The sequence below is a fragment of the Palaemon carinicauda genome, chromosome 18 (assembly GCF_036898095.1).
Source record: "Palaemon carinicauda isolate YSFRI2023 chromosome 18, ASM3689809v2, whole genome shotgun sequence".
NCBI classification, from domain to species: domain Eukaryota; kingdom Metazoa; phylum Arthropoda; class Malacostraca; order Decapoda; family Palaemonidae; genus Palaemon; species Palaemon carinicauda.
In genome coordinates this window covers 61,652,180-61,666,149 of record NC_090742.1, presented here as the reverse complement: position 1 = coordinate 61,666,149, position 13,970 = coordinate 61,652,180, and the positions used below count along the sequence as shown (strand labels likewise).

The following is a 13,970-nucleotide window of genomic DNA, read 5'->3' as shown; positions in this document are numbered from 1 at the left end:
ATCTAATTGTAGTTGTTTATTTTTCAGCTTGTAGAACGATTCCTTTCGGGGTTTTCGTTCTTTCTTTAGTGTTCATTCATTTTTAAATTACATAATTACATAGTCTCATAATTATAATTGTAATAATTCTGTTTTGGTTACAGCTCTCCTTCCGTGAGTGTAAGTGGTTGTGAGGGCACGTGCCTGTTGTGTAATTCTTGTTTCCTTTCCCTCGGGATTCCTCTTCGGAGCCTTCCCGGGGGAATGAATGTGTACTAATGATTTTTTTTTTTTTTTTTTTTTTTACAGTTACCGATCTAGTTCGTTTCTGTAATATGGCAACGGTGTGAGCTGTCTTGTTGAGGCCTGGGGATTCGGCTGTTGCTGCCTCCCCCCTTGTAATTTTGTCAGGGGCGTGTCTCCTTCTACTGGAAGTACTCCCGTGACGATTGACAGCTCTCTAGTTCATTTTAGAACTCTCAGGAGGGTTGCCTCCTTGGGTGGGTAACTTTCCTTCCGAGGGAAGTTTTTCCTGTCCAGGCATGAGTTTTTCCCCTTTTGGGGGTTCTTCTCTTGCCTTTTTTTCGTGCGACTATGCTCTTGGTGCTGAGCGGTCACACTTGCAGTTTCGCTCAAGGGGCTGGGCAACTGCAGGAGCCCCTCTTCGGAGGATTGCTCCTTTTAGGTCACTGGCTGACCAGTCTCTTCTACGAAGTGTTTCTCTTTCGTTCGCGAGAGAGTACACTCATAGAGACTCCTCTTCGGAGGACTCTTCTGCTGCTGTTGCTGTTGGCCTCCTTCGCCGTAAGGCTCACCGTCCGCCTTGTCGTGAGGGCCTCTCATCTCCCTATAAGGGTGCTAAGAGGCGCCTTTTTGAATCTCCGTTTGCAGCCTACAACTCCTTCTTCTTGATCTTCCGCCTTGGTGCAGATGGACAGCAGTCTGATCTCGTCTTCCGACGGGCAACGGTCTTCCCGACGGACAACGGTCTTCCAACGGACGTCAGTCTCCCGGCGGACAGGCAACAGTCTTCCGATGGACTTCTGTCTCTCGACGGACAACGTTCCCTTTGGGGCAAAGGGTTGCCTCCCACGGGGGTTCTTCCCTTGCGTGTCAGGGTTCCCCTGCGCGCCCTTCTGCTGTGTTCTCTCCTGCTCCTGCTCAGTGTTAGCGCACAGGCGCTCTCCTGCTCATCAGAGCTTCCTGATCGCTAGCGCTCTCCTGTTTGCCAGCGCTCTCCTGTTCGTCAGCGCTCTCATGATGATCACCCCTGCTGTTCCTGTTGGTTCCTGTTACGCGCCCACGTTCGCCCTCGCGATCTAGAACTTCGGTTCAGGTCTGGGTCAAGGACTCTTCTATGCGCTGGCTTCCACGCATTGCCTTCTGCTCGTCAGCGATCATCAGGTCGCCAACGACCGCTCGCCCGCGCGACCGCTCGGTGCAGATGGACAGCAGTCTGATCTCGTCTTCCGACGGGCAACGGTCTTCCCGACGGACAACGGTCTTCCAACGGACATCAGTCTCCCGGCGGACAGGCAACGGTCTTCCGATGGACTTCTGTCTCCCGACGGACAACGTTCCCTTTGGGGCAAAGGGTTGCCTCCCATGGAGGTTCTTCCCTTGCGTGTCAGGGTTCCCCTGCGTGCCCTTCTGCTGTGTTCTCTCCTGCTCCTGCTCAGTGTTAGCGCACAGGCGCTCTCCTGCTCATCAGAGCTTCCTGATCGCTAGCGCTCTCCTGTTCGCCAGCGCTCTCCTGTTCGTCAGCGCTCTCATGATGATCATCCCTGCTGTTCCTGTTCGTTCCTGTTACGCGCCCTGTGCGCCCACGTTCGCCCTCGCAATCTAGAACTTCGGTTCAGGTCTGGGTCAAGGACTCTTCTATGCGCTGGCTTCCACGCGTTGCCTTCTGCTCGTCAGCGATCATCAGCTCGCCAACGACCGCTCGCCCGTGCGATCGCTCGCCCGCGCGCCCGCGCGCCCGCACGATCATTCGCCTGCGCGTCTACGCGCATATGCTCTCCAATGTTCGCCCGCGCGCGAACCGACAGTATTCCATCGCGCGGAAGGACGGCGTTCCGTCGCACGAACCTACCATGTTCCGTTGCGCGAACCTACGGTGTTCCGTCGCGCGAACCGACGGTGTATCGTCACGCGAACCGACAGTGTTTCTTCTCGCGAACCGACGGTGTTCCGTCATGCGAACCGACAGTGTTTCTTCACACCAACGTCGGCTTAATTCTTGCAGTATCCATTGCTCGTCTATGGGTTATCGCTCGCTGACCACCAGCTCTCGCCCTTCCTACCACGCTCGCCCTCCTTCTGCGCTCCTTCGCTCACCTTCGTTTGCATTCCTGCGTGACCGCGCATGGGCACTTCCATGTTCGCCCACGCGCAAATCTTTGATTTACCATCGCGCGAGCTCCAGGGCGATTGCGACCACGATTCCCATTGGGGTTTTCGCAGCCTGGCGAGTTCTTCTGGAGCGTATTTCCAGAACACGGCCTCACCCCGTAAACGCAGAGCATGACACTTGCAAGAATAGGAAGAAACTTCAGGGAGGTCTGAGCAACACTCCTCTTTCCAGAACCTGGGTTAGCCCTTCGCCGTCATTCCCTGGAAGGATTTTTGGCGGGGGGCTTTCTGTTCGAGATTTATCCATCGGCCAAGGGGTGACTGCTTACCCCTTCTTCTGGGGGCTTACCAGGTCCTTTCCCTCCTCGGTTACGGCCCGAGGTTTGGTTCAAGGAAGCTACAGGAAGATCATGGGTACTTTCCTCCTCTCGGGCTCAGGCACCTTGGCGTTTCGTCGTTAAGTTTCTAACTTGCGGACAAGCTCGATGTTGTACCATCTGGACGCGCTGACTGAGGGCTTCCTTCGGGTGTCTCATCTGTGGATGTCGACAACCTCAGACACCCTTCCATCCTTGAGAAAAGTTTGTTTGTGCCCAAGGACAGAGACTTAGACAGCAGCTGTGCGGAGGAAATGGACTTCTGTTTTCACTCCAAGGCGCTTTCTTCCAGACTCTGCAGGGCTCCAGCGCCTTTTTCTTTCAACCACGTTGGCCTAAGTTATCGGCTACGACAACTGAGACAAGGTGTCCAATTGCAGTTTCCTTCTGTCAGGAACAGATGGCACGGGAGGCTCCCCCCGGGGGGGGGGGGGGGGGGGGGCATAGTCCTAAAGGGAGCGGCAGACTTCACGAACTCTAGGATTGTAGGTTTCACGCTGGGAGGATGCTTAAGGTTACTCATCCGGATGACAGCTTCCCGATGCCCATTCCCGCACGATCTCTGTAATCAGCCAAGGATATCGCGCCTGCCGTCTCTGTCATCGAATTCAGTGTCTCTGAACCTCTATGCCATAGCGTCGGCAAGAGTTGCCCGGTTGGGCAGAATGATCCATACCTTAGGCGAAGGTCCTCCTTAGGATCATTGACAGCTTCACCCCCGGCTTCTTCAGTCGATCCTTTCTTGTAAGGAAGGATCTGAGACGGGAGTTCCGTAGTCGACCTCTCAGCCCTGATCAAGTTTGTCGAACAAACTTCGGCCAGCGCAGAACAGCAGAATCGATCAGACTGGTAACGAGGCGACAGGACTCCTTAAACCCTGGATCGGAAGGACGGGCACTTTGTTTCCATTCCATCCATCTTCCAGGGAGCTCGTGGAATTCAGCCTAGACTGCAAGTATTCCTGCTTATGATGCAGTGTGGCGATCCCGCTGTGGCATAGCAGGTTTGTTTCCCCAGAGAACTCTCCCTGCTTTCCTCATGGCCGCCTCCTTCGCTTTTTGGAGGGCTGGTCAACTCCGGTAGGCTCGGGTTCGACCTTCTTCAGCGCCGGGGACAAGCTTCCGGATGCTTACCATGAGTGTGGGTTCATGGTATTTTGCTTGGAGCCTTCTCTTCCTCTGCCTCAACATCTGGAGTATCTGGCCATGATATTGAGTCAACGGCCTTACCACGTTGGAAACCCCGCTTCTCGTCCATCCAGCGAGGTTAAGCAACGTCGGTTCTGGTCGGTACTTGGATGGGTGACCACCTGGGGACGCCAGATTCTGTTGCCACATCCTCCGAGCCTTCCCTTCAGTTGACTGTGGCAAGACTGAGGAGAGTTGCAGTACCTGTTCTCAGTCAAGCAGAGCTTTCAGCCCTACCTTGGAACGTTTCCTAGTTATCCTTTCCTCATTGACCCGTCTATAGTCCGAACGGTCGCCTCAGGATAAGTTCCATATGGGGCGGTCCAAGTTCCGGTGGTTTCAGGCAACGATTAATTGGACTTCCTGGCCCCTATGGGACCAGCGGAACTATTAGACCTGCAATGGGTGTTGACCTATGGAACCTCTTGATGGTAGTGGATATTCTCGTCCTTTCCCCACATTCTTGATGCTGTTCTCGGACCCGTCAAAGAAAAGGGGGGGGCATGTTCCGGTCCAGGCCTATGGTCAGGACCTGAAGGATACCTCTCCATCATTCAGGCAGGCTTAGGGACCGTAGTCTGGCCCCTCTACAGATCCTACAGCTCCTGCCGAGTCGCTCCGTGCGCGTCGACTTCATGATTCTGGCGTGTTCTAACCAGCAGGGGACGCATTTTCACACCTTCACATCTTGCAGTAGAGATACCGAGATGATTAAGATACTCTCAATACCACCATCGGCTCTCTCATTCCAGGCAGAGGAATGTTCTCTCCGACTATCAGAGCAGAGCCTCGTAGAGAGAGTGTACCTGGGGGTCTTTGGCCTTGAGTAACCAGCAAGTGCTGGTCTGGGGGACTTGATCGCGACAGCTTGGAACCTCAAGCTTCCGCTGTTCTTCCCCCCAGTCTCAGACCCCGAGACTCTTTGGCAAGATGCATTCCGGTGATGGTGGGACAACTTCAACGCCTGCGTCTTCCCTCCTTTTTGTCTGTGGACAATGGGTCTCGACAAGACCAGGTTGTCTGTCAACCTTTCAATGGCAGAGCTCCACTGGGACTATGCGCAGAACGGTTTCTGGACCCTTTGCTTCCCCTGACGGAACTCCCGGGAGAGCTTCTCCCACGGCGCAGACTACTCAAACAACCACACTGCAACATCTCTCCCGAACCGGGGCGTCGCTTCGGCTTCATGCCTGGAGACACTACGCCGCCTCCTCAAGAAGAGACAACCTGCTACAGTCGCGGTACGGAGGTCACATCATCTGCGATAGTCATCCGCAGGGGTCTTCCAGGCAAAGTGAAGAGTCTTCGGTGGTTTGTGCCGTGGGAGATATACCTCTTCCCTTGAGGCCTCTTCTCCAGCAATAACGGTTTTATTGCCTTTCGGCGGGAGGAAACTCCTTTCCGCTCTCGGCAATGAAGCCTGTCGCTCAGCCTTTCCCTGACCTTCAGGCTTAAAGGAATAACTTTTTCCTGCCCTCTGGATCTTTCCTCGCTCATGCGAAGCTACGATCGTCCCTGCCCTAGTCGGAGGAAGACCTCCAACTTGGAGCATGGCTCGGACTTTTTAGTCCCTTAAGAGATCTTCTCAAGACCCCTCACGACAGGACTCGGATTGTATTCCGTCTTGGGTCTCCTGCTCACTCTGGCCACGGCCAGTGTGTAGGCAATCTTCTTGGTCTCGTACGACTCCGCCCTTCTAAGGAAGAGGGGAAGGCAACATTCAGGTTCGCTCCTGAGTTGTTGGCTAGACTCAGAATCTGGGGGGCCCAGCCCTTCGGTCCAATTCCTTCAAGATTTCGAGTCTCCATTCTGTATCTGATGTCCCAAGACATTCTCTTTCTTGCCAGTAAAGGAATCGAGAGGTTAGCTTTGGGAACAGCTGCAGTTTGTCCTCAGTTTCAGCCGATTTGGGAGCACAAGGAGGACACGGGGGAGAGTCACCAGTATACCTCTTCAGCCCGGACTCAAGGACATTCATCTCGACCTGTCTCCAGACCCTCCCCCGTCACGTCGCCCTACAGCACGATGTTGGATACATCACAACGTCCCTTGCCTTCGAGTAATACTACTCTGTGACTCAGGTGCTACAAGCTGGAGTCTGTAAGCATCTAATGACCTTCGCAGCCCGCTTCCTGCAGGGCGTGACCCACAGGAGTCTCGATACGTTTTCTATTGCTCTGTGGTGGCTACACAACAGCTGGTCTAACCTCAGGCTCCTTTTTGGACAGGTAGCAGAAGGTTGAGGGCATTGTTATCAGGTTTTAGTCTGCATGAATGAAAGAAGTATGTCTGGCCCTTATTTCTTTCTTCATCATCCCCTCTACGGGGAAGCAGCATCCTGGTCTCTGCATAGCTGACCTCGAACCTCTGCAGGTAAACCATGATTCCTTGTGTTCCGAGTATTGAGTCAATACTGTCGCGTCCCCCATACCCTGACAAAGTGGTATTGGGAACGTCCTAACCCAGAGTTCCTTCTGGAACTCCAGGTCAACTGCCTAGGACGGGTCACACTTCTTCCTTCACACACAAGCTTACGTAGGCCACATGGTTCCTTGCGGAGCAAGGAACTTGTGAGGTGCAGGGACTCCTTTTCTCGAGTGCGACTCACTCGGATTCTGAGTCCCCGGGTAAAGCCAAAGCCAGTATGGCTGGGGACTTTCCACCCTACCTAAGGGGCAAGTCACCCAATGTAAATAGCGTGGTTTGTATTTCGGTTACGGAACAAATGACAAATTCGAAGATAATTTGTATTTTTCCTAACCATACAAACCTTAGCTATTTACACATATTTGCCCGCCAGCCCTGTCCCCCAAGACAAGTCCTACCTCTAAGTGAAAGTGAGCATTCACCTGTGTGTGAGGGGGGGAGGGGTAGCTAGCTACCACTCCCCTACCCCCCCGCTAACTAGCGCGGGGTAATACACCCTCATTAAATTCTAATGGCTCGCCATTTCAGCTGCGCTAAAAGGTAAACCCTATGTAAATAGCTAAGGTTTGTATGGTTAGGAAAAATACAAATTATCTTTGAATTTGTCATGTTTGCATATCATTTGAGACCCATTTTTTTTATTTTATTGCAAATATATTGGATATTTAGTATTTCATAATTACTGGTGTGGCTGATGTTCTGAAATGATGCACTAATGTTCATTAATCACAGATACTATAGTGAAGTGCAATATTTGTTTTTCATGTGTTTTTTTTTTTTTTCTACCTCAAGGGCAGTGTATTCTTAAGTGGTGGTAAATCAGTGGCACAGCAAGTTGATGAGAAGCCCAAAGAAAGAGTCATGATTACCCGACACACGAAAAATATGGGAAAATTCTCGTCTGTTACTGTCTCGACAATTGATGAAGAGGAGGATGAGATTGAGGCTGTAAGTACAATTGTATATACTGTAGTGTGTTTGTAACCAGAATATAATCAGCATGTTCATGATAAAACTAGAGTAGAACCTTGCAACAACAGTCCCTTTATTACTGTATTTAAGTAGTTAACATAGTGCATACAAATAAGGAAATTAGAATATATATATTACAATATAATTCTCTAATGGACTTGAATGAATGACCAATGTTAAGTGCTCTTTAGCAGTGCAAAAGTGGCTTTATGTCCATGAATCTTACCTCTGAATTTAAGTAGCTAACATAGTGCATACTAATAAGGAAATTAGAATATATATCACAATATAATTCTCTAATGGACTTGAATGAATAACCAACGTTAAGTGCTCTTTAGCAGTGCAAAAGTGGCCTTATTTCCATAAATCTTACCTCTGAAATGAACAAGATTATGAAGTGGAAGTGGCCACTTGACGATCTCTACATAAAATAATGCTATAAAGAAAGTCCTCCCTTCCTCCTTCAAAATAGCTGACAGAAACCATTCCTATTTGCTGTCGAAAGATTACCTCGGGAAAGACATTTAAAGAACTCTACAGATTCAAGTGGTTTTTGCCATTATGACCCATCTACTGAGTTAACTGCTTGTTATCATCCCCCAGCTTTAGCAGTTGGAGTTGGCTTTTCATCACTGAAACTAGGATTGTCTAGATTGGCTATTATGTTCCAGTGTAGACTGAAATGAAATTGGGAAACCCTTGTCTTTAGACATCCTATGGAATCAAATTTTTCTAAGGAATTCATGATCCCTTGCAATCTCATTCACATCCGAACCGACATAGGCTTCAATATTTTGAACTTTTGCAACAAAAGAGGAAAGGACTGGATCCTTCTCTGTGATGAAAAATCCTGTAAAGGAAGTTGCTATTATCACTCCTGAAAATAGAATCTATTGAGGTCCTTTTTCTCTGATGAAAAATCCTGTAAAGGAACTGAACTGTTGCTATTATCACTCTAAATATAGAATCTTCTGGATTCCTTTTGTGATGAAAAATCCTGTAAAGGAACTGTTGCTATTATCACTCCCAAATATAGAATCTTCTGGCTTCCTTTTGTGATGAAAAATCCTGTAAAGGAACTGTTGCTATTATCACTCCCAAATATAGAATCTTCTGGATTCCTTTTGTGATGAAAAATCCTTTAAAGGAACTGTTGCTATTATCACTTCCAAATGTAGAATCTTCCGAGTTCCTTTTTCTCTGATGAAAAATCCTGTAAAGGAACTGTTGCTATTATCACTCCCAAATATAGAATCTTCTGGATTCCTTTTGTGATGAAAAATCCTGTAAAAGAACTGTTGCTGTTATCACTCCCGAATGTAGAATCTTCCGAGTTCCTTTTTCTCTGATGAAAAATCCTGTAAAGGAACTGTTGCTATTATCACTCCCGAATGTAGAATCTTCCGAGTTCCTTTTTCTCTGATGAAAAATCCTGTAAAGGAACTGTTGCTATTATCACTCCCAAATATAGAATCTTCTGGATTCCTTTTGTGATAAAAAATCCTGTAAAGGAACTGTTGCTATTATCACTCCCAAATATAGAATCTTCTGGATTCCTTTTGTGATGAAAAATCCTGTAAAGGAACTGTTGCTATTATCACTCCCAAATATAGAATCTTCTGGATTCCTTTTGTGATGAAAAATCCAGTAAAGGAACTGTTGCTATTATCACTCCCGAATGTAGAATCTTCCGAGTTCCTTTTTCTCAGATGAAAAATCCTGTAAAGGAACTGTTGCTATTATCACTCCCAAATATACAATCTTCTGGATTCCTTTTGTGATGAAAAATCCTGTAAAGGAACTGTTGCTATTATCACTCCCAAATGTAGAATCTTCCGAGTTCCTTTTTCTCTGATGAACAATCCTGTAAAGGAACTGTTGCTATTATCACTCCCGAATGTAGAATCTTCCGAGTTCCTTTTTCTCTGATGAAAAATCCTGTAAAGGAACTGTTGCTATTATCACTCCCGAATGTAGAATCTTCTGAGTTCCTTTTTCTCTGATGAAAAATCCTGTAAAGGAACTGTTGCTATTATCACTTCCAAATGTAGAATCTTCCGAGTTCCTTTTTCTCTGATGAAAAATCCTGTAAAGGAACTGTTGCTATTATCACTTCCAAATGTAGAATCTTCCGAGTTCCTTTTTCTCTGATGAAAAATCCTGTAAAGGAACTGTTGCTATTATCACTTCCGAATGTAGAATCTTCCGAGTTCCTTTTTCTCTGATGAAAAATCCTGTAAAGGAACTGTTTCTATCATCACTCCCAAGTATATAATCTTCTGAGTTAGAACCAGAAGAGACTTTTTCAAATTGACCAGGATCACCAATCAATCCAGCAACCTGAGTTAATTGTAGAACCCGAATCGTTTCCAGCGAATCACTCAAAAATAGCCAATCATTCAGGTATACAGAATTTTTAATCATTTTGATATAAGGCCATCATCTTGGAGAACATATGTGGGGCAGCCTGAGACTGCAACATAGGCACTCAATTAGTAAACCTTTGGCCTGTTGACAAACCAAAGATATGTCCTCAAATTAAAATGAATTGGAATATGAAAATATGGATCTTAGAGGTTTATTGAAAACATTCAGTTTTTGAGGGTATTTCTATTAAAAACTTTGTGAGGACTGAAACATCTAAAACTGGTCTCAACTCTGAAGTTTTGGGAACTAGGAATAACCAGTTGTAAAATTCCTGAGCAGGGTTTAAGATCTCTTCTATTACATGTTTCTCTAGAAGGTTTACAATTTCTTGTTGCAATATACGAGCAATTGCTGCCTTTGTACAGTGGCAATGTGTTTGCCTATCGTTCGCATAGTGGCAGATCGATCCCCCACGGGACCGTGAGTTTAAACTGTGTACTGGGGAGGCCACGGCTGTGGTTGGCCACCACAGTTGGGGTTGGTGGTGCTCGGCTGATGTTCTGGTGAGCATCTCTTCTGTTAAAGCTGAAACTGAAACCAGACACCTTTATTCTTTTGACCTTTTGAAACTGACTCCTTAGACAAGGGAGAATTGGAGGTTAGAGGAATTCTATAATCTTCTTTGACCACAACTAACACCCACAGATTGGAATGAAGGATTTTCCAAAAGTGGTAGAAGTGGGAAAGTCTTCCTCCTGCAATTCTCCCGGGAGTACCATCACACTGTGTTCCAATAAGATCAAGGCAGGTTGACAACTCCTCTGGAATGTCTTTTAGAGAGGAATCCAGAATACCGATGGTATGTAATGAACTCCTTGGCAATAACTCCTAGAAGGTTGAAGTTGCTGGTTTAAAGGGAGAAACTTAAGTAAGACTAGAATTAGACTTCATGGGATCCATTTGAGTTCTATCCACCTGAGCAACTACTTTATCAATTCTTTTCCATCTACCACAGACCCCAAAATAAGGGAAGAAATTTTATTGTTTTATGCCTCAGAGACTGTTCCCACCACTGAAGTACATTCCTGTTCTTTTTTCTAAATCACAAACACTAAGGCTGATGAAACAGTATTATCAAAACAGGTCAGATTAATCTGAAATTAAATTTGATTCCTGAAAGGCTGAAAATTTATCTTCAGTAACCCTAGAGATAGCCACTATCATAGATTTTGCAAAGTTTTTAAAAACACTTCGTACATTATTACCCACAAACAGCATTACTTTATTATAAACCAGCTTGCAGACCCTACATTCAAAGATTTTTATTTATTAGAATTAATGATGGGCTTAGGCAGGAAATTGAACATTATTAGGTAACTAATTAATCTTATACAAACCAAACTTATTTAAGGCATAGAATGCTTAAAGCCTAAATGGAAACCAGAATCACCAGCCTTTCTTTGCCATTGTGACAACAATTTTATGATTCTATCCTCAGCAAAAGGAAGATTGATTTATTGATTTAAAGTTTTTAGGCATCCTGACATCTAAGATCATTGACGCTGATATCATTTAGTCTATATATATATATAAAAAAATAAAAGAATATTCAATTAAAACCATAAAAGTTTAATGTCATTGTAAAAGTTAAATAGTTTTCAGAAGACCTGCTTCTGAAATAAATCTATAAATGCCACTTGCATAGTAGGACACATCATGTCCAAGAATCTTGGCAAGGATGAACCTGCCACCCTCGCCTGGAGCCTCAAATAAATATCTATTCCTTGAGTTATTATAATTGGGGCATTCGATCAACAAATGCCTCACTGTTAGAGGTACCAAACAGTTGTCACAATATGGTTGGTGTTGGCCCTTCAGCAGAAACTCGTGTGACCAATACGGAGATGACAAAGAGACGTCTCCCATTTTCAGGGCATCATGTCATACCTCCAAGGAGATATGACATTTGTTACTTCTCTCTTTTTTATTCCTATAAAGACTATCCCAGTGCTGTTGCCATTTATTGCAAAGCAATTTTTTTATGTTAGGTAGGAAGTCATTACAGGGAATGGGATACCTTCTTGGCACCAACTCTGTTGCTGCATTCTTCACCAATGAATCTGCCTTCTCATTCCCACACACACATACATGTGCGGGAACCCAACAAAATCGAACCATTATACCTCTCCTTCCAATAATAAAAAGCCATTCTAAAATCTTTAAAACTAGAAGGTTACTAGAATTAAAAACTTCTAAAGCTTGAAGGACACTCCTTGCATCAGTAAAAATGTTAAAATTACCCTCCTTTTCCAACGCTATTTTCTCAACAGCGGTTAGTATGCCATACAGTTCGGCAGTAAATATTGAAGCTGTTAGAGGAATTGCACCTCTACAATTAAAACCATTACTATGTACTCCAAATCTGACACCAGCATCAGATTTGTAGCCATCAGTATATATAAAAGTCAATCCCCTATGTTCTTCAACATGTTCCATAAACAGAGACCTGGAGAACTGAGGGGTATAATTAGTCTTGGAAGAGTCTCTGAACACTTGGAAGAAGTATTCTAGAGAAGCAATATGAATGTCAGGGAAGGTTCATAGTATGAATAGTATGTCAGAATATTCCGATAGAAACCCTGAATCATTGTTAAGTACTGTAGTGTACATTTTTATGTGAAGTACATACATACATATACGAAGGCACTTCCCCCAATTTTGGGGGTTAGCCGACATCAAACAAATGAAACAAAAAAGGGGACCTCTCCTCTCTACGTTCCTCCCAGCCTGACAAGGGACTCGACCGAGTTCGGCTGGTACTGCTAGGGTGCCACAGCCCACCCTACCCCATTATCCACCACAGATGAAGCTTCATAGCGCTGAATCCCCTACTGGTGCTACTTCCGTGGTCATCCAAGGCACATATATTTAATGATGCAGTGTCGTGCCTCAAATTTGAATTTTTTAGGTACATATGACACTTTTAAGATCATGCTTGGTATTCCTTCATAGGTTTGAAGAAAAAATTTTGATAAATAATATTAATTATAAAATTATGTGTTTATACAGGAACGCATTAGTTTATTTTTTAAACTGTTCTCGTGTTCATTAAGCCGTTGTATTTCAGAGGGAAGTTGCAGACTCCTACGCCAACAATGCAAGGATTATCGAGAAACAATTAGAGCGCAAAGGTATGAACAAGAGAAAAAGCAGCATTTCAAATGAGGAAGGCGTGACGACCACAAAGCAAGTTCGCGGAACCCTTATCAACCAATAGAAAAATTTCTAGGCCTATCATATATATTTTTGTAAGTTCTATACGGCATATATTTACAAATTTGTATTTTGTTGTACAGTAGCTTATAACTGTAATAAGGATGATCTTATCTTTTTATCGTTATGTGCAATATGGTTAAGAGTTGGGAAAATATTCAGGGATTTTCTTGACGCAGTTACAGCTCATAGTAAATAATCTGTTATTGCTCTTAACAGTAAAAGATGGATTCGGAGTTGCAGTTTATGAGACAAAGATGATTTGATATTGGTGAGAATACCATGAAATGTAAGCAATGTTACTCAAGGTAACAAAGGGAGTAATGGCATACTTGTCCAGTGTACAAAATGTTGCAGTATCTGGAAAAATAAGGTCCTTATTTCTACCCATATATTCCATATTATTTTGAAGATTTACATATTCTAATAGTTTAGGTTTTCCTTTGTCTTTAGATGAATGAAACGTACAATATATCAGATTGATAGTCAAACCATTTGACTTTGATATGGAAATCACAGGATTATCATCATCATCGTCATGTATATTGTTATTATTATTAAGTAATTTACGCAGACAATGATATGAAAAAAGTTGAATAAAAATTTAAAGATGAATGATGTACAATCTGTACCTTAATAGTATGCTGTATGTTACTGATTCTCAGAAGGTAATATTAGGTTTATTTGTAAAGGGACTTATGATGATGTTATGATGATGTTGGACGTTTATTATCAGATAGTTTAAGTGGGCTGCCTCATATAAGTACTGTGCGTAATGATTACGTACAACATGAGTACCGCATGTAGTAAGTACGTACAACATGTCCATGAAAAGAAATAAGATACCATACCTATTCAATAGCATTTGAGTTGATCACGGATACTGTACTGTACATTTTCATTAATGCCTGGGTTAAAGAATCGTGCATTACAGTACTGAAGCTTTTTTAACTATTGATGCGATGGTCTTATCTGGATGATAATATCCCCAATTCAGAAAAGTCCTTCATCTCACCTATTGCACTGTTTGCTATTA

The 13,970-nt window shown here is 44.7% G+C and overlaps 1 protein-coding gene across 2 annotated transcripts in view; it reads left to right on the top strand.

The window, feature by feature from the left end:
• LOC137657839 (STING ER exit protein) overlaps positions 1-13,549 on the top strand; it is a 55,825-nt gene extending 42,276 nt beyond the window's left edge. For both annotated transcript variants that reach the window (XM_068392426.1, XM_068392428.1), the window contains exons 4-5: positions 7,115-7,270; positions 12,789-13,549. In XM_068392426.1, the coding sequence (XP_068248527.1) occupies positions 7,115-7,270; positions 12,789-12,938 (306 nt within the window). In that variant the 3' untranslated portion in view covers positions 12,939-13,549. The remainder of the gene's footprint in view (positions 1-7,114; positions 7,271-12,788) is intronic.
• Positions 13,550-13,970: the final 421 nt, after the last annotated feature.